At 64.4% G+C, this 18,366-nt stretch overlaps 2 protein-coding genes across 7 annotated transcripts in view; one reads left to right on the top strand and one right to left on the bottom strand.

Annotated features, from left to right (window-relative positions):
• The first annotated feature begins 4,915 nt into the window (after nt 1–4,915).
• On the top strand, nt 4,916–15,025 carry ERFE (erythroferrone). 5 transcript variants are annotated; one of them, XM_071216032.1, is made up of 10 exons: nt 4,916–6,455; nt 7,248–7,346; nt 8,490–8,618; nt 9,707–9,809; nt 9,992–10,094; nt 10,811–11,034; nt 11,109–11,217; nt 11,566–11,653; nt 12,107–12,185; nt 13,328–15,025. In XM_071216032.1, the coding sequence occupies exons 1-10, from the start codon at nt 4,941–4,943 to the stop codon at nt 13,570–13,572; spliced, it is 2,694 nt and encodes an 897-aa protein (XP_071072133.1). In that variant the 5' UTR covers nt 4,916–4,940; the 3' UTR covers nt 13,573–15,025. The 5 variants fall into 5 exon arrangements, with proteins under 5 accessions (XP_071072133.1, XP_071072134.1, XP_058157282.1 ...); XM_071216033.1 differs by having other exon boundaries at nt 11,109–11,213; nt 13,328–13,555; XM_058301299.2 differs by having other exon boundaries at nt 10,737–11,034; nt 13,328–13,555.
• Nucleotides 15,026–16,467: 1,442 nt separating this feature from the next.
• ILKAP (ILK associated serine/threonine phosphatase) overlaps nt 16,468–18,366 on the bottom strand; it is a 47,564-nt gene continuing 45,665 nt past the window's right edge. For both annotated transcript variants that reach the window (XM_004465286.4, XM_058299790.2), the window contains exons 11-12: nt 17,051–17,132; nt 16,468–16,787 (exon numbers count right to left, since the gene is read on the bottom strand). In XM_004465286.4, coding sequence (XP_004465343.1) covers nt 16,647–16,787; nt 17,051–17,132 — 223 coding nt within the window. In that variant the 3' untranslated portion in view covers nt 16,468–16,646. The remainder of the gene's footprint in view (nt 16,788–17,050; nt 17,133–18,366) is intronic.

Here is an 18,366-nt window from a genome sequence, read left to right as displayed (position 1 = left end):
ACAGGCATGGAACAGACATTCCGCTACCATAGGGAGACGCCTGAAGTTAGACAGGGGTCACAGGTCCCAAACTCTTCTACAAACCTGCAGGGCATACATACTCCATGAGATTTCACAGTCTGAGAGCATCTAGAGAACGGTATGTCTTCTCCTTGGAGCCTCATAGGGCAGGAATTCCAACCCTTGCCCAGCAGCCATCTTCTCAGTTCTACCCTCATCAAGCATCTCGGTGGCTACCTACCTCTAGGCTGCACCCTGCAAGAACACCAGGGTGACCGCTACAATCTCCCCAAACTCCAGGACATGTGCTCAACCCCTAAGGACAGTGGGGTAGTGACCGAACTCTCGCCAATCCCCAGGGAATGTGCTCCACCCTCTCTAGAGCCTGGGACAGCAGACCCCTCCCTGAACAGTGGGGGGAAGGCCTGCCATCCTCAAATGATGGGGCAAAGTCACCCCTGCCGCACACATGGATGTTGTCCTCTCTTGGCCCGAGAAAAGAGCTTCCGCGGTTCTGCTCTTGAAGACTTTGCTCCTTTGACCTCTCCGTTTCCTGGCCCTGTTAGTCCAGGATGATGGTAGTTTTATTCACACAGATTGCACAAAAACCTTGTTGGTTTAGCATGTAGCAAACAGGGGTCCAGGCCATGAGGGATGAGGACCCTCCACGGATCCTCTCTGGATCCTTTCCAATCCCAACTTGCAGGGAAATGGCTGCTTCCACGTTCAGGTAAACCCTCACATGGGGCACTGTGCGCTGGGAACGTGGCAGAAAATAACCCAAGAGGCCCTCGAGGTGAAGATGAGGAGGGACTCTTCCCGTTAGACCCACCGTCGCCCAAAGACTCCCTTGGAGGCAGGAGCTCATCCCTGCTGCTGCCCTGTGCCTGGGACACAGCGGGCACTGCGGAATGTTCATTCCATTGAGTGACCCCATGGGTACCTCAGCTCTAGTGTTCCCAAGGTGTGGTGGCTGCACCTGGGCCAGGTTGCATTTGGTGGCTCCATGACTTTGGGCCAATCCCAAGGCCTGAGCCTCAGGCTCCTCATCTGTGCCATGGAGAGAACCCGGTCATTTCAGGATTAGGTGACGTTGCACACTCGGAGAGCCCAGGGACGTGGCAAAGGCCTGTGCATCGGAGGCCACCCAACCAGCTGGCTTCAGGCTCCCACTGTTTTCGGGGGCCAAGGGACCGTGCATTCCCATGACTTCATCCGCAGAGGGCCTTCCTTTGGAGGAGAGAGTGAGAGCAGCTTGACTCCACCAGGCAGCGGGGAGCGCGGCCGGGCCGTGACACGAAGGGACCGGGGATTAGATTTCAGCCAGGCGTGGGGCACGCGGGGGAGGCCGCCCCTGCTCCACCTGGGCCCCCCCGTGGTCACCCCGCCGGGACTTCCACCCTGAGGTTCATTAATGCACCCCTGCCCCCTGTCCCACTTCCGAAGCTGTGGGCTGCTGCAGGGAAAGGGGCGTGGGTGCCATCGGAACCCTGCTTCCGGGAGCCCGTGCCTGCCGGGGTTGGCTCCACCCCAGCGTGCCCCTGCGTGGAAGGCTTTTCGCAGTGCGGCCCCAGAAACGCACAAGGAGGAGCCAGCCGAGGCCGCGCCGCGTGCACCTAGGCCCCTGCCGGGGCCAGGCTGGGTCATCCCCTCGGGTCGGGTTACCAGAGGCGGCAGCAGGACCGAAACCGATTTGGTGTGGGCCCGCTGGCGGGACCCGGGACAGCACTAGAACTGCTGTTTTCACGTGGCCGCCTCCTGCACACCCCCTCATACAGGCCGGGCCCCCCGCCGTGAGATGGCAGTGAGGTCACATGCACGGTTTAAGGACTGCCTTCTGCAGATCAGGTGTCCCCACCCCCCTCGGCCCCCTCTCCTCCGTCCCCAGCTTCCCCTCGCCCGGCCTCACCCCACCTCACCTGGCCGGGCTAAGAGTGGGGCCCTGGAGGGGGCCGTACCAGTCTTGGGCACAGCAGGTCTCACGCCTCTGGGGCCGGAAGCCAGGCCAGCCACCCAGGAGCGGGTCCCCCCACCTCCAGGCCCCCACGCCGGCCACTTGTCCCTTCCTCCTGGCTGTGGCGGGCCCGCTCCCACCTCCCGGGGAGCAGGATTCTGGGTCACAGACGAGGGCTCAGGGCCAACAGCTGTTCCTGTGCCCACATTCCAGACCAGCCAACACCGGCGTGCAGGGGTTTGTGCCCGCGGGCCCAGGTGTGTGGCCCAAAGCTCCAGGGGGCCTGCGTAGACCAAGGAGTGCTGAGCAGGCCACTGCCCGTCTCTCCCGGGATCCCACCGTGCTCTGCCCCTGCCCACCCATCCTCGGGCCTCTGTCTTCACATAGGTCCGTGGGCATCCCCCGGACACGGAGCTGACGGCCCAGGCCAGGGGGCCCTCCCGCTGAGGCAGCCTGGGAGGCATGAGGTCTCACTCGCAGTCCCCCCCCCGCAGCTGCCCACGAGGAGCTGAGGCCATCCTCACGCCCCGGGGCCCATGTGTGCTCACCCCAGCTGATGGGTGAGGAAACCGAGACCCGAAGAAGTTCCCTTTGAACCTGGGATGGTCCCTCCAACCACACCAGGCTGCCTGGGCGGGGGGGTGAGGTGGGGGGAGCTGTGGACAGGTGCCCTGGACCTCCAGAGGGGCCGGCCACCCGTGTCTTCCTGGGAGGCCTTCAGAGCCAGGCGGGCCCAGGCCAGACCCCGTGAGGGATCTGCCCCTACGGAGAGCCCACTGGCGCAGGGAGAAGGCGGGCCACGGCCTCGTCCAAGTGCCCCGCTGCTTTCAAGTTCACGCACGGTTCACATTCGGCCCCACCGAACTCGGAACCCCCAGGGAAGCAAGGCGCGGTCGAAGCCGAGGTGGCGCAGGGTGTGGACGCGCCACTTCAGCAGGTGAAGGCACCACTCAGGGCTTCGGCGACAGGCGGCGGCCCACGCTCCCGTCCTGTGGTCCTTAGAGAATGGAAGCGAAGGGGGTTTCAGGAACGCCTCGGGGGGTCCTGCCCAGCACAGGTAACACCCAGGGCCAAGGCCCACCCGCCAGGCTCCCCCAAACACCCCTGTGGGACACAGCAGGGGGCACCTCTCCCCTCCCCACCCCCCGAGGGGAATGCTGCCTGGGGCACCGGCCCCTCTGAGGACCAAGGTGCTCAGTGTTTCTAGAAGAAGCGAGCCCACGTACGGGTGAGGAGGCGTTACCTAAGCCGGTATTTCTCAGCCGTGGTTTTGGAAATCTGCAATTCCTATCGGGCTTTTATTTTATTTTTCTAAAGATTTATTTTGTTTCTTTCTTTCCTCTTCACCCCAGTTGTCTGCCCTCTGTGTCCACTTGTATTCTTGTCAGCAGCACCAGGAATCTGTCTCTTTTTGTTGCATCATGTTACTGTATCAGCTCTCCACGTGCGTGGCGCCACTCCTGGGCAGGCTGCACTTTTTTCACCCATGGTGCCTCTCCTTATGGGGCACGCTCCTTGCACGTGGGGCTCCCCTACACAGGGACACCCCTGCGTGGCACAGCACTCCTTGCGCGCATCAGCACTGCGCGTGGGCCAGCTCATCACGTGGGTCAGGAGGCCCTGGGTTTGAACCCTGGACCTCCCATGTGGTAAGCAGACGCGCTATCCGTTGAGTCTCATTCGCTTCCCCTGTGGGGATTTTAAATGTTTTTCATCTCATGGATAGTCCAAAAAAAGGAAAAACCTTGTCCCAGGCTTTGAAGACCATCTCCTCTTGGGCAGTCCTAACGCACCGCTGAAAGACTCCTCACTGGCGTAGCTCTGAGCTGCGCTGACCTCAGGGGACAGGGTGCTTTTTCCTTTAAAGGCCTCCCCTCCAAACTCCAGCCCCACCCCCACATCCTACAGGAGAAAAGGTGTAATCACAGGGGACAACTGGCATGTATGGTCATGGTTTTTCCTAAAATACAAGGTATCTCCTGTTTGCCCCCCACTGACCAGCACTGTGCCAGCTGCGTGGACAGAGCAGGAGTGAGCAGGACACGAGGTGCTTTGGGGGAGCTTCCAGGTGTGGCTTAGCCTTGGCCCCAGTCCCAAGGCTGGGAGCTGGTGCCCTCCTGATGGCTGGCCCTGGGGCCTGCCCTCTAGGAGGCAAGACAGGGAGCCCTGGGCGGAAGGCCTTCCCCCGCAGAGGGCTCTCCTTAGACAGGTGGACTCGTCTGCTGGCCGAGCGAAGGACCCCTGTAAGGTGCAGCTGCCCAGCTGTGCCCTCCTCATTCTGGGACAAAATTTACTGCACACGCACCAGACGCAGGCCCTGGGCCCCTGGGGGAAGGCGCCCCAAAGCGCGGAGCCCCACCTGGGAAAGGGGTTCCAAGGACAGGCCCGGAGAGCCTCCTCGCCACTGGCGCGGCTAGGACACTGGAGGAGGCGCCCCTGGGTCCCCGCAGCGAAGGCAGGCCCCGGGGCCAGGAGCAGGCGAGCGCCCTGGCTGACCACCGAGAAAAAGAGGGTCCAGAGGGCAGGGCTTGGGCCCGGAGAGAAGGCGACGCACCGACTCTCCACCGGGGACTGGCGCCCGCGTGCTGCGCGTGGCTGGAGGCGGAGGAGGGCGCCCAGGGTCCCCGCAGAGCAGAAGCGCTGATGGCCCGCACGGAGGGGATCCGGTGGCCCGTGTCAGAGGCGTGACGTGCGGGACAGGCAGGGGCTGCTCGGGCCGCCCAAACCTGGGCTCCCCCAAACCCCCTTCCCCGGCGCCCCCTTCCCCCGCCCTTCCTCCAGCGGCACCACCCTCCCTGCAACCCCGCCTCCCTGCGTCCCCTCCCAGTGACACCCTCCCCGCCCCCGCGGCAGCGCGCCAGTGCTAGGAGGGGCGCGGGGCGGTGACGCGCGGGGCGAGGCGGGGGATTCAAGCGCATTATAAGCGCGGCGAGCGGCGGGGACCGGCAGCGCGGACAGGGCGCCCGGCCGAGAGCACGCCGCCCGCATGGCCCCGAGCGGCCGCCCCGCGCCCCGCCTGCTGCTTGTCCTCGCCGGCCTGCTGGCGGCCGCCGCCGCCGCCCCGACCCTCGGCGCCCCCGGGCCCGGCGCGGACGAGCCGCCCGCCAGCGCCCCGCCGAGCAGCGCGCCCCTGAGCAGCGCCCCGCCGAGCAGCGACCCCCTGAGCAGCGCCCCGCCGAGCAGCGACCCCCTGGGCAGCGCCCCGCCGGGCGGCGACCCCCCGGGCAGTGCCCCGCCGAGCAGCGCGCCCCCGAGCAGCGCCCCGCCGAGCAGCGACCCCCCGGGCAGCGCCCCGCCGAGCAGCGCCCCGCCGAGCAACGCGCCCCTGAGCAGCGCCCCGCCGGGCGGCGACCCCCCGGGCAGCGCCCCGCCGAGCAGCGCGCCCCTGAGCAGCGCCCCGCCGAGCAGCGACCCCCCGGGCAGCGCCCCGCCGAGCAGCGACCCCCCGGGCAGTGCCCCGCCGAGCAGCGCGCCCCTGAGAAGCGCCCCGCCGGGCGGCGACCCCCCGGGCAGTGCCCCGCCGAGCAGCGCGCCCCTGAGAAGCGCCCCGCTGAGCAGCGACCCCCCGGGCAGTGCCCCGCCGAGCAGCGCGCCCCCGAGCAGCGCCCCTCCGGGCAGCGACCCCCCGGGCAGCGCGCCCCCGAGCAGCGCCCCGCTGAGCAGCGACCCCCCGGGCAGCGCCCCGCCGAGCAGCGCGCCCCTGAGCAGCGCCCCTCCGGGCAGCGACCCCCCGGGCAGTGCCCCGCAGGGCAGCGCCCCGCCGAGCAGCGACCCCCCGGGCAGTGCCCCGCCGAGCAGCGTGCCCCCGAGCAGCGCCCCTCCGGGCAGCGACCCCCCGGGCAGCGACCCCCCGGGCAGCGCCCCGCCGAGCAGCGACCCCCCGGGCAGCGCCCCGCCGAGCAGCGACCCCCCGGGCAGTGCCCCGCCGAGCAGCGTGCCCCCGAGCAGCGCCCCTCCGGGCAGCGCCCCGCCGAGCAGCGACCCCCCGGGCAGCGCCCCGCCGAGCAGCGACCCCCCGGGCAGTGCCCCGCCGAGCAGCGACCCCCCGGGCAGTGCCCCGCCGAGCAGCGACCCCCCGGGCAGTGCCCCGCTGAGCAGCGTGCCCCCGAGCAGCGCCCCTCCGGGCAGCGACCCCCCGGGCAGCGCCCCGCCGAGCAGCGACCCCCCGGGCAGTGCCCCGCCGAGCAGCGTGCCCCCGAGCAGCGCCCCTCCGGGCAGCGACCCCCCGGGCAGCGCGCCCCCGAGCAGCGCCCCGCTGAGCAGCGACCCCCCGGGCAGCGCCCCCCCGGGCAGCGTGGCACCCAGCGCCAGCCCACCGAGCAGCGCCCCGCCGGGCAGCGACCCCCTGAGCAGCGCCCCTCCAGGCAGCGACCCCCCGAGCACCGCCCCCCCGAGCACCGCCCCCCCGAGCAGCGCCCCTCCGGGCAGCGACCCCCCGGGCAGCGCCCCGCCGAGCAGCGCCCCCCGGAGCAGCGCCCCGCCGGGCAGCGCCAGCCCACCGGTAAGGCGCCCCGCGCCCTGGGGTCCCGCGGGCCCCGGCGTCCCCGCCCGCAGCCCGCGTCCCGTGCAGCGGCCGGGGCCCAGCCGCAGCCACCTCGGCTCCTCCGTGGGGCCGCAAACGCCCGCCGGCAGGGCTGGGGGACGCAGGGCCGAGTAGACGCCGCCCCTCCGCACAGCGGTCGCCGTAGAAGGCAGCCTGGACCTGTGACTGGGGGGGAGGGGGGGAGTTCTTTGGCCTTAAAGCAAAATTCGATGAGGCTGGTGAAAATCCCTTTCGTGTGGGGACAGAGGGACATGTCAGTGACTTGACTGCTGGCCCGGAAAGAAGGGGTTGGTGAAAGTGGCAGCGGATTCCTCCTTCCCAGTCTCCACGCACCCCCCCCCAATCTATTTGGTGCCGCTCCCTTGCCCAGCCCCCCCTCCACGCGTCTCCTGGGCAGTGGGGGTCAGGAGGCAGCGGGCATGCGGCACCAAGGGTCCCGGGGGCTTTACTCCAAGAGACTCCTGGCCACCAGGGCGGCCCTTTGGCTCTGCTCCGCTCCCCCTTTTCCAGGGCCTCGGGCCTGGAATTCTGAACAAAGGGTGGGACCCCAGACAGGGGCTGGGGGTTCAGTGGTGCTTCTGGGGGCCCTCAGCGGGGTGGGGCCTTTGGTCAGCGAGGTGGGGGTGGCCCACAGGTGTGGGCATCAATCATTCTGAAGACACCCAAGGGGCAGGCCCAAGGCAAGGGTGTCCCCTGGGTCCCAGGCCGGCCTCTGCGCTCCAGCCTCACACAGAACCACTAATGGCCTAGGATGCAGCCACCGAGGACAGGAGGACATGGCAGCCAGTCCTGCAGACACCCCAGCCATGGTGGAGCTCGGCGCCCCCAGCCTCTCACCGCGAAGCAGAGGTAATCCCCGCCTGGACAGTGGCCATACCACCCAGGCACGGCCGACATCGGGGCACAGCCACCAGGCAGCAGGCCCAGGAGAGGGGCTCAGGGTGCCTCAAGCGGGGGCTTGGCCGTGGAGCCTCTTTGGGGGACCAAGGAGACACCCATGGCATCCCCAGGGCCCACCTCCTGTTGCACTGCTTTCTGCTCCTCCAAACTGAGCTGGGGCCCGAGTCGTCCCACAGGCCACGGGGCCAGCTGGGAGAGCCAGGCCGGCATGCCCGGTGAGCTCAGCGTGGGCAGGGGTCCCCAGGCCTCCCAGAGCGTTCTGACACCCACTACCTGGGCCGGACTTGAGTCCTGGGTCTTCTGACAATGAAGGTGCCGTCCCCCGCACCCTGGGACACTGACCTCTGCATCAGTCAGCAAAGCCACCAGGTCTCTGCCAAGCAGCCAGGGGGCCACAGGCCAGTGACCCGGGGGCAGGGCATGTCTGTGCCAGAAGGACCAGGCTGGCCCTGAAGCCCGGGGCGTCCATCAGCCCCAGAGGAGGCGCCGTGACCTCCCTGAATCCTCTTGGGCCCGGATTCCCTCCTGGCTGGTGGCCCTGCCTGGAGACTGTCCCAAACTGCCCAGTTCCCTCCCGGAACACTCCATGATGTCAGGATTGGGGGCCATGTGTGGGAGAGGACATTTCTGGAACCGTCACTGTCCCTGCTTGGTCGAGTGACCTGGAAGTGGAGGCAGGAGAGCAGCGCCCTGTCCCATGCGGAGGCCTGCTGGCGGGACCAGGTCTTCCTGGAGCTTGGGTCCGTGACGTTCCTGACCCCCTGGGCCCATGTTGAGGAGCGGGGGGGCTGGAGGGCGCCTGGGAGCGCCACAGCTACCCCCTCTGCATCCGCCTCCCTCTGCCCGTGTCCCATGCCCTCTTCTCCCCCAAAGGGCAGAGTCCAGGCTGTGCTTGCCCAGGGCTCGTCCTCGGTGTGGCAGGAGAGGGGACAGCGTGGCAGAAGGCTGTGCTGCCTGAGGAGTCCACGCCGTGGCCGGGCATGGGGGCCTTGCGTGTCGGGGCCGAGGGCGCCCAGGCCAGGCCCACTCAAGGCCCCCCGCGCAGAGCCTGCAGCTCCTCTCGCCAACTTGGGGGGGGCGGCTGTTTTCCAGGAGCCAGTCACTCATGCACCTCACCTCGACCCCTGGGAGACTTGGATGGATTTTATCAAGGAGGATAAAAAGGAAGGCGACGGGGCCAGCGGCAAGAAGGGAAGCAAAGACAATGTCAGGTGGTTGGAGGTGAGCGCGGGGGTGCCTGGGAGCAGGTGTGGGTGGGGGGTACCGGGCCTCACCTGCTGCTTCTTCCTGCACCCCACCCCCACCGCCACCGCCACGCCAGCCCCCCCACCCGACCACCCCCACCAAGCACAGACCCCAACGCCTGGGCTGGTGTCAGAGAATATGTGGGAAGCGCCAGGCCCAGGGGAACCCCAAGTTCGGGCACGGTTCCCACCCTCCCCCCACCCCGCCAGAGCGGCTGGCCCCGGCGCTGTCCTCGCCTCCTCCGTGCCCCGGCGAGGCGGGCTCCAGCTGGACTGGGGCAGCAGTAGGGGGCGCCCGGCCGTCTGTGGGACAAGCTGGAGGGTCCCCAGGGTGGGCTGGAGTGACACAGCGTCGGGCTCCCAGGCAGAGGGTGGCCGGGGCCTGGCGGCTGCTGGTGCCCCCTGCCACCCAGCCTGGGACCTGGCATCGCCCGGTGCTGGGAGCCCAGGGTCAGGCCGTGCTGCCCCACGCCGGGGGTCGGGCTTCTCTGGTACTGGAGGCGGGCGGCTGGCTGTGTGGTCACCCTCGGCCTCGGCCACCACCCTGTCCCCCAGGCCCCAGGCCTCGGGGGCTCCCCGAGTGCTCCTCCCTGCAGGTCTGCCCTGCCCCTGTGCCGGGTCCCCAGCGGGCTGAGCGTGGGCTCCTCGAGGGCCCCTGGGGCTGGGCCACGCACAGGGGGGCGCGCAGGCGTGGCCGGTGCCTGGCGGGAAGCCAGGGCAGCGCCAGACCCCGATACAGAGACCTCGGCAGTGTCCCGGGTGTCGCTGGCTTCCTCCCACCCTTTCCCCAGGAGCCTAGCCCCATGGGTGGGCCGCAGCCCTCCACCCACGGGCCTGCCCCGGGGCCCCCGCCCCCCAGCCAGCCCCAACTAGATCCAAACCGTTTTTCGCACTCGGGACAATATTCAAAGCAGGGACCCTCAGAGCTGCCCGAGGCCGAGCCCCTTGGGGTCCCAGCCTGCCGGCCAGCCCTTGGGGATGCACCTCTCGCCGGCCTCCTGGAGGCAAGAGCCTGCAGGCCCCCCAGCCTCCTCAGCACCCTCACTGCCCAGGTTTCCTTTTCAGATAAACTTGCCAGGGCTCCCCAGCCTTGTCCAACTCCAAGGACCCCTGGACCCCACCACTTCACCTGAGGTCCTGCTGCAGGAGTTCCGCAAACTGCTGCAAGGTAGGGGCACCTCCCGCCCCGGCATGAGCAGCGCACACAGCGCAGGGAGGGTGTCCTGGGGGAGCCGGGGCCACCTCGTCAGGCAGCCTGCTGGGAGCCGGGCTCAGGACTAGAGGGGGGCTGCGGGGCTGGGGCCCCTGCCCCTGCCTTGCCTGTGAACCCCAAGGGTGGGACTGGGGTAGGAGGAGCATGGTCACAGAAGGCTGCACAGAGGAAGGTGGATGAGGCCACGTGGCGCCCACAGGTGTCGGACACCAGCATCCGCCCGCTCCACCTGGAGGCCAGGTGAGCCCAGCCTGCACCTGGTCCCTACAGTCAAGGCTGTTGGGGAGGAGGCAGGCTTCTTACTCACCAGGGCACACCTGGTGCCTGCGGTGGTGTAGAGGTGTGCGTGTCCCCATGTTTCCGAGACCAGCGTTAACAAGCTTGCCACAGGTTTCCTGACCACAGACCCGATCTCTTCCCCGAGGCCCATCTGGCTGCTGGCCGCAGGGCCCTATGGTTAGCGCCAGGAGGCAGCGAGTGGGGCAGGGAGACAGGCTGGTGTGGCCGAGCTGGAGGCCACAGAGGAAGAGCGGCTGAGCAGCGGCTCCTGGGCTCTGGAGTCCCACAGCTGTCCTGAGAGGGTCAGTCCCCACCTGCATTGTCCCTAAGTGGGGCATGGCGGCAGCTGGGGGCCTGGCCCTCCCAGGACCAACTGCGGGTAGAGAGCGGACGCTGGCCATGACCCTGGGGGAGTCCTTGTGGCCTTTGGGGCGTGGCCGGCGTCTGGGCAAGGCCCAGCTGCTCCTCTCTCCTGGGCTGCGTGGGTTTCTCCAGGTCCTGGGGGGGTGGCAACCGTGGATCGTGGGACGCATGCGCCCTTGAGCTCAGCCCTGCGCCTGGTGGCCCCTGGTCCCGTGTGTGACTGTCGATCGGTGTGATCAGGGGTCCCGTGGCTCTCAGAGGGACACGAGTCCCGGAGTGGGGTGCCGGGCCGGCCACGGCTCGCTCTGTGCCAGGTGGAGTGCAGGACCGCCAGTGCGCGCAGCCCGGAGCCTGCCTGCACCGCCCCGGCGTCCCGGAGGCCCAGGAGCAGGGCAAGGAGGCGCGGGGCGGGCGGGTCCTGCCCGTCGAGTCCCTGGTCCCGCAGGCGCGCTACGTCCAGGCCGCCTTCCACTGCCGCCTGCGCGACGACGAGGCGCTGCAGCAGCGCGCGCTGCAGGAGCTCGGCGACTACCACCTGGTGAGTGCGCGGGCGCGGCGGGCGCGGCGGGCCGGGAGGGCCGGGGCTGACCGCCCGCCCTCCGCGCCCCGCAGCCCGACTCAGAGGGCGTCTTCCGCCGCGGCCCGGGCCTGAACCTGACCAGCGGCCGGTACACGGCGCCCGTCGCCGGCTTCTACTCGCTCGCCGCCACGCTGCACGTGGGTGAGGCCGGGCGCCGCCCCGGGGAGGGGGGCTGCAGGGGAGAGGCCCAGGGCGCCGTCCCGGGGAGGGGGGCTGCAGGGGAGAGGCCCAGGGCGCCGTCCCGGGGACGGGGGCTGCAGGGGAGAGGCCCAGGGCGCCGCCCCCGGGACGGGGGCTGCAGGGGAGAGGCCCAGGGCGCCGCCCCGGGGACGGGGGCTGCAGGGGAGAGGCCCAGGGCGCCGCCCCGGGGACGGGGGCTGCAGGGGAGAGGCCCAGGGCGCCGCCGGGAAGCCGGGGCGAGGGGCTGCAGGGGAGGGCGGGGCAGGGGAGGCCGCGCCCCTCCCGGCCCTTGACCACGCCTTCCCGCAGCGCTCTGGGATTGGCCCAAGTGGTGGCCGGCGCACCCCAATCGCCTGCACCTGCTCATCTGCATCCAGTCGCAGTGCCAGCGCCACGCGTGAGTGGACACGGGCCAGGGGGCGTCCCAACTCCCACGCAGCCCCCCAGCCCCAGCGTCTCTCTCCATTGCACCCTCCAGCCCGCACCCCGCACCCAGTGGCCCCCTTGGCCTCACCACCCGGGGGGCGGGCAGCACAGGGCCCTCAATGCCGACTCCATCCCCCCATCCCTGTCCTCACCCACGTGCCGCCAGGCTTCTAAAAACTTGAATCCAGCCTTTTCTCCATCTCAGCGGCCGGCTGCGCCCGGGCGACCCCAGCCGCCCCGGTCTCCTTCCTTTACTCCTGCCCCCCTCAGGCCTTCCCTTTGCAGCATCCTGGGGCGTTGTCTTGGAATCCCCCAAAGCCCCCCAGGCTCTTGGCGGTCTCCCTCCACCCTGAGCTCCCTGCACCTGGGGCGCCCTTCCCCACCCCAGCCACACAGGACTCTTTCCCCCCTTTTCTGGCTGCAGCTCCCTGGAGACCATCACCGGCCTGGAGACGGGCAGCAGCGTCTTCACCATCTCGGTGAATGGCGTTCTGTACCTGCAGGTGCGTGCCCGGGTGTGGAACAGGCTGCTGGGTGGGCACAGTGTCCTGCCACACAGGCCGGGGAGCAGCGAGGTGACACGCCCGAGTGCAGGGGTCCAGGCAGGGCCAGGCCCCACACGCTAAACTCTGGGCTCCACGCCTGGGCCCTTGCCCGCAATACACGCCACCCCAGCAGCCATTCTGCTGTTTCCACTTTTCAGACCCCCTGAGAGTCCCTCGCCCGCCTTCCTACAGAGGCCTGGTGCTCACAGCCATGGAGGCTTTCTGGAAGGATCTACGGGAGGGAGGGGTGAAGGTCCGCTCTGGTCTCCAGGCAGCTTTCTGACACTCCTTGGGGAAAAGCACATTGCCCCTTGGGAGGCAGCGGGCGTTATTCCCTACTGAGCACCCCAGTGGCACCCTCTGTCTGGCACTGTGGAGATGCTGGCAGGTGGTAGAGAAGCTGAACAATGGGATTTACTAGAAAAGGAACAGTTAAAAGTGCAGACATACAAAACAGCCACTCACACTTGAAGAGCACCAAGTCAGGCTCTCTTCTAGGTGCTTTATGTTCAATTATTATCCCGTTTAAATCTCACAGCCCTTTCAGAGTATGTACTAGTATTTCCCTTTTATAAATAAGCCACAGAAAGGTGAAGTAATTTGCAATCAAGTCACACAGCAAAGCCAGGATTGGCCGAGGCTGGCCACTCTGGCTGCTGGAAGGCACTTAAAGAGGTCCAACCAGCCAAGCACTGACCACAGGGATCCTGTTAAATGGGCAGGCCCCACGTGACGCTGGCACTGCTGGCGCATGGACACATTCCAGGGAAAGAGGCCAGAGAACAGTCCTGTGGGTGGATGTGGCCCATGGCTCCTCCGCCCGGCTGTGGGTGAAGGATTGCCACCCCCCTCCAGTGCCAACCCCACTGGCCAGGTCCCTCACCCCAGGACCTGTGACAGCTGAACTCGCTGTGGCTCAGAGCAGTGGTGTGCACCTCCACCCCCAAGGGAGTGGCAGAGTCACCCCAGGAGTTACGGGCACTGGGTCCCTGCTTCCTGGGGGCCCAAGTGGTGCGCACATGCCTCAGGCTCGGCCTCAGCGCTGTCGGGGCAGCTTGGGCCCCAACAGAGCCCTGACCGCTGCGGCCCCTTCCCTGCAGCTGGGGCAGTACACCTCCGTCTTCCTGGACAATGCCAGCAGTTACTTCCTTACGGTGCGCAACAGCTCCCACTTCAGCGCCGTCCTCCTGGGCATCTGAGCAGCCAGCACTGGCCCTTCCTCTCCCAGCCGAACCGGGGCCCGAGGATCTCAGGACGCCGTGCCGTGGCAGCCCCCACAGACTCCGTCTGCGCCGGCTCCCAGACTTCAGCTATGACAGGCCACACGCAAACCCACACTGCCTGAGCTGGGGGTGACTCGGGGACACCATCTCTTTCCAAGGGGAAGGACCCCGGAGCCTTACTGTGGGCATCCTGTGTATGGTGTGGCGGCTGGGTGCACTTGCCTCTTGCCAAGGCCCTCTCCTGGCCTTCCCAGCTGCAGACCTGGACTGTCCAGGGCCTGGTGGGTGGCCAGCCCACGCGGCCTCAGCTCTCCTCAGCACTGCAGTGGCTGCAGGGAGCAGCAGCAGTCCCGAGGGAAAGGAAGGTCAGCCTGCCCAGGGCCACGTGGCTGCTGAGAGGAAGCACGCTGTTCCTCAATGCTTTGGGAAATTGAGGCTGCCCCTGTCCCCCGCCCTGCTCCCATGTTTCCAGCTGGGGACCCTGGTCCTTCGCCTTCCCCCTTCCCCCATATGCCTGCCACCTGCCTGTGGACCTCGGGGCACAGCTGCCTTGGGGACTGGAGGGATGCCAGATAAGAGCTATGGGTTGACAGTGAGGGCAAAGCGCTCTCAATTCTAATGTTGACAAGTTATAACAAGCTCCCCTGTGATGACCCAGACAGGAGCCACACATCCCCCTTACTCTGCAAAGCCTTTAAAGGACAAGGTGGGCCGTCTTCTCGAGGCCCATCCCCTCTCGAGCCGCCTCTCTGCCAAGCCCCAGCCAGCAGCCGAAGGGGCAGGGGCGTCCTGCTGCCCATAATGGCTGAGTGGGTCGGGCCAGTGCTGGGATTCTCCTGTCTTCTGCCCGCGTGGGTGAGAATGCAGCCCAAGCTTGGGCTGTGGGCACAGAAGACAGGCTGAGACCTGGTTTTGGGCAGGCCAAACCCACATCCGCTGTGCCCTTCAACCGTGTTGGGGCAGCAGGGGCGGGGTCCCCAGGAGGAGAGCTCAGGTACTGGCCTGCGCGTGCCCGAGTGGAGCCTCCTGCGTTTTATCCCAGGTGCAGACGGCCCCTGAACAGGCCCGCCCCTCCCTACACTTGCACAACTGGCCACAAGAGACCCAGGAGGGCCCTTGGCGCCAAGCTGGTCTGGCAAGGGTGCTTTCAGACTTGGTCAAGGAGGGGCGATGGGCACTGCTGTCTTCACCTTCAGGCTGACCTCGTGGTGAGCAGGCGACAGCAGCTCCCAGGAGTCACAGTCCAGAACCACATGTCTCCCTCCAAGCCCGGGCGCCCCAGCCTGCTATCCTTGGACCAAGTGCTCTGCCCAGGGGCAGGCCCTCCCAGTTCTCAGTAGGACGGGCACCCACCCTACCAGAAAGGGCCTGGCAGGCCTGCGTCCCGCCCTCCCTTGGCATGGTGATAAGGGGTGCAGCCACACCCTTTACTGGATTTCACTTTGTATCCAGCAGGCAGATATTTTAGAGAAGCTTTTTCTAATGAAAAAAAACAAAACATGTATCTATTTCATTATATAAGTATTAGTCACATAGCAATTTACTGAATAATAAAATATTGCCAGATGAAATATATTTATAAAACTGTGAAGTGATTTAAGTAGTTAAGAGCTTGTTATATGACTGCACAAAGTTATAAAGGGGCACAACTCAAAAATAAAATTAGGAAAAATTCCTGAGAAGGCAAATTAAAGTCCTCCTTCCCTCCTCTTTTTGAGCCTGAAGGGAGAATGAGAATTAGTGGCTTCCAGTTCACCGAGGACCACTATGAGGGGCCCCCAGGAGGAGAGGGCCTCCCCTCCGCCAAGAAGGCTCTCGCGGCTTGGGGCCAGGGCACTGTGTACTCGGGGAGGTGTGAGCTGGCAGATGTCTTGTCTGCTGGAAGAGCTTTACTACACGAATTCCTCAATTTCCTGGTCCTGAGGTACTTCTCTTCAGTGCCGCCGTCCTCAAGCACACCTGGCTCTGAACCCTTTGGGGCTGGGGTGCGGGGGTGCAGGGGTGGTGGGCAGCACCAGAACCTCTTCATTTGTACCGTTTTTATTTACGGCCTCCACACAACAGACCCTCGGGAAGAATCCATGGTCTGCATAAAACATTCGCCCTGGGGTCCTTGCAGCCGGACAGCCAATTCCACACACACACACTGAGAGGAGACAAGGCGACGTGTGATGCAGCAGTAAGGACTAAAAAAGAGCTTCTTAAAAGGCAAATTTTTAGAAATCACACAGAATCTTGAGCTAAACATTCATAAAATAAGACCTAAGAGCTGCTTTACTAAAAAACTGATGGTAATAATGGCCTATTTTCTATATAACAAACATCTTCAAAGTATTCTGAAGTCTGTTCTCCTGGCTAGACTGACCTCAGCTTTTTGTCCTTTTGCTAGCTTTCCTTTTATCTATTGCAAAGACCAACCTCTGCCCAGAGCCAATGTTCCTAAGCCGGGCAGCTGAAGTGAGGAGCACTGAGCAGCACGGGACTGCCAAGGGGGAGGGAGCCCGCTTTACACGTGGACCCCCAGCTCAGACTACCTAACCCGGCCGCAGAGCCCCTCGGCCCACCTGCACCTGTGAGCAATGGCCTCAGGAGGAGCCCGGCCCCCAGGCTTCTGGAGGGTCTGCCGGGGGCCCACCAAACAGCAGCCCAAGTCCCTCCATCAAGTCTCAGATGAGCTGGGGCTCATGCTACCTGACCTTGTGGGCCCTTCTATTCTCTTAAGGAAAAGAGAAGCCCTGGTTTTGGTTCCAAACAGTTACAGCCTCAATGTCCTCACCTGTAAAATGGGGCAACTGATCCTTCCTTAAGGGTCATGAGGAGGTAGCAAAGGCTCAGGGCCTGTGAGCGATAACCCTCACGCGGGCGGGCAGCCTGCAGGTCTCCGTTAGTGAGCCAACCCGACACCTACAATGGCTTCACTGAAGAAAAACCCAAAATGTATTGAAAATCAAACAATTAATGTCTGATGGGTCTAGAGTTGCCCAGAGTATAAAAAGAAAACGCAAAAGACTAGGAAAAAAAAAAAACAAAACCTTTATTTACAACCATGGGAGTCCCACAGGAGTACACAAAACACATAATGTGCACACACACAAATGAACCTTTGAACTCAATACCACACCGTGCTCCGGCTGCGGCCCTCAGTGCCCCACCCACACACCACCACGGTGACAGCAGCCGTGGCCCGGCCACACCCTCAGCGCCCTATCTGCACCACCATCACCGTGACGTTGTCCGCAGAGCCCCGCTGCACCGCCTTGTTGGCCAGCCTGTTGCAGGCGGCTTCGTAGCGGGCGTCCAGGGCAGGCTTTCCTTCCCGGGACTGGATCTTCTCGTCCTATCAGGGACAGGAAAGGGGCACAACTGAACAGGGTGACTCCTGGGCCCTCGCCTGGGGCGTTACTGCCAAGAATGAGCAAACCCCAACCTCTGCCAGGGCAGGCAGGACAACAGTGACTGTGTAGTCCCCTGGGTGGACCCTGTGCGGGAACAAGGGCACCAAGTTTCCCACCAACAAGCGGCATCGGGGTGGAGGGAGACGGTGGGACAGGGTCACAGCACAGTGTAGATGGAACAACTGGCACGTGGGAGACTGCTTACCTCGAGGCAGGACAAGATGAAGTTCACAGCTTCTTCTGGGGTGAAAACCTTGAAGAGGCCATCACAGGCCAGCAAAATGAACCTACGCCACAGGGAAGAAATATAAATGGATTTTAGCTGCAAACTTGGAGGTAAAATAAATACCTGTCCAACTAACTACACAAGGCTAGATTTTTAAAATCCAACTTAACATCTGGGACAAAACTTAAGATCATTTAAAAATATCTGTAGGTGGGATGTGTTACACATCACAGTTGGGCCACCCTCCTCAAGAAATAGAATTCTGAATTAATTCAAACCTCAGAGTGCTGTACTTTCTTAGGCAAACTCAATGAAATTTACCCAGTAAAATAATCTAGTGTTGTAGCAAATACATACTGAATATACACGACCACATGCCTTGAGACCGTGCCCTAAGACATCAAGATGACAAGCAGTTTAGACTGGACTGAGTTAGCGAGGGGTGTTCCCTGCACAGGCAAGGAGACTGGGAGGCCCAGGGCCTGGGGGAGAGCCGTCCCCATTCCTTTGTTTGCAGAGTCACAGTCGTCTCCCTTTTGGGAAGTCTTTTTGAAAAACGAAGATTAGATGTGCCAGTTCCAGTTCTCCTGGCCTGAAACCTATGTTTCCTCACGGCCTTCATACCTCACTGCCATTCTTTTCTCACTGCAGGACCCATGCCCTTGGCTTTCTTCTTGTGACTGGGCATTACTTCAACAAATATTTAATGAGCATGAAGTCTCGGCCTGGGGCTCCATGGTGGACAATTCTGAACAATTTACTTCCCCTCCAGTCTACTGAGCCCGACACTGCATAACTGGGCAAAGGTGTACTTACAAGCACATGAGGAAAGCTGTGAAAGCAGGGCAGAGTGCCAGGATGATCCACCTAACAGGCAACCTGGTCTAGTCAAGGGTCAGAAAAGACTACTGAGGCATCATCTAGGAAAAAAGAGGAGGCTAGTGGAAAGAATGTCCCAAGATCCTGAGGTCAGCAAGAACAAGCTTACTGGAGCATGGAGACCAGGGAGAGGCAACAGAAGAGGGTGAGACTGGCAAGGGCCGTGAGGCATGTGTCTGTCATCCCCTGGCTTGGGGAGCCCAGAATTGGACCTGGGCATGGAAGGGATTACTCCCTGCTTGCAGGTGGCTGGCAGGGCTTTCTCACTCACACCTCACATCAACTCAGTCCAGGAGGCCTATATTTTGTTTAACTTTTTATTTTGAAATACTTTGAAACTTAAAAGACAGTTACAAAAATAATACGAATGCCACAGAGAAGTCCAACATACCCTTACCCACCCCACCCCCAGATAC

Source organism: Dasypus novemcinctus, chromosome 7 (genome assembly GCF_030445035.2).
Source record: "Dasypus novemcinctus isolate mDasNov1 chromosome 7, mDasNov1.1.hap2, whole genome shotgun sequence".
Lineage (NCBI taxonomy): Eukaryota > Metazoa > Chordata > Mammalia > Cingulata > Dasypodidae > Dasypus > Dasypus novemcinctus.
The sequence above is the reverse complement of the archived record's forward strand: the minus strand, read 5'-3'. Positions and strand labels throughout refer to the sequence as shown.

Bases quoted from the DNA above. Each gene is read 5' to 3' on its own strand.
- ERFE (XM_071216032.1), top strand. From the start codon at position 4,941: ATGGCCCCGAGCGGCCGCCCCGCGCCCCGCCTGCTGCTTGTCCTCGCC. The intron at 11,035-11,108 runs GTGAGTGCGCGG...CGCGCCCCGCAG, and splicing joins AGCTCGGCGACTACCACCTG to CCCGACTCAGAGGGCGTCTT. The intron at 12,186-13,327 runs GTGCGTGCCCGG...CCTTCCCTGCAG, and splicing joins ATGGCGTTCTGTACCTGCAG to CTGGGGCAGTACACCTCCGT.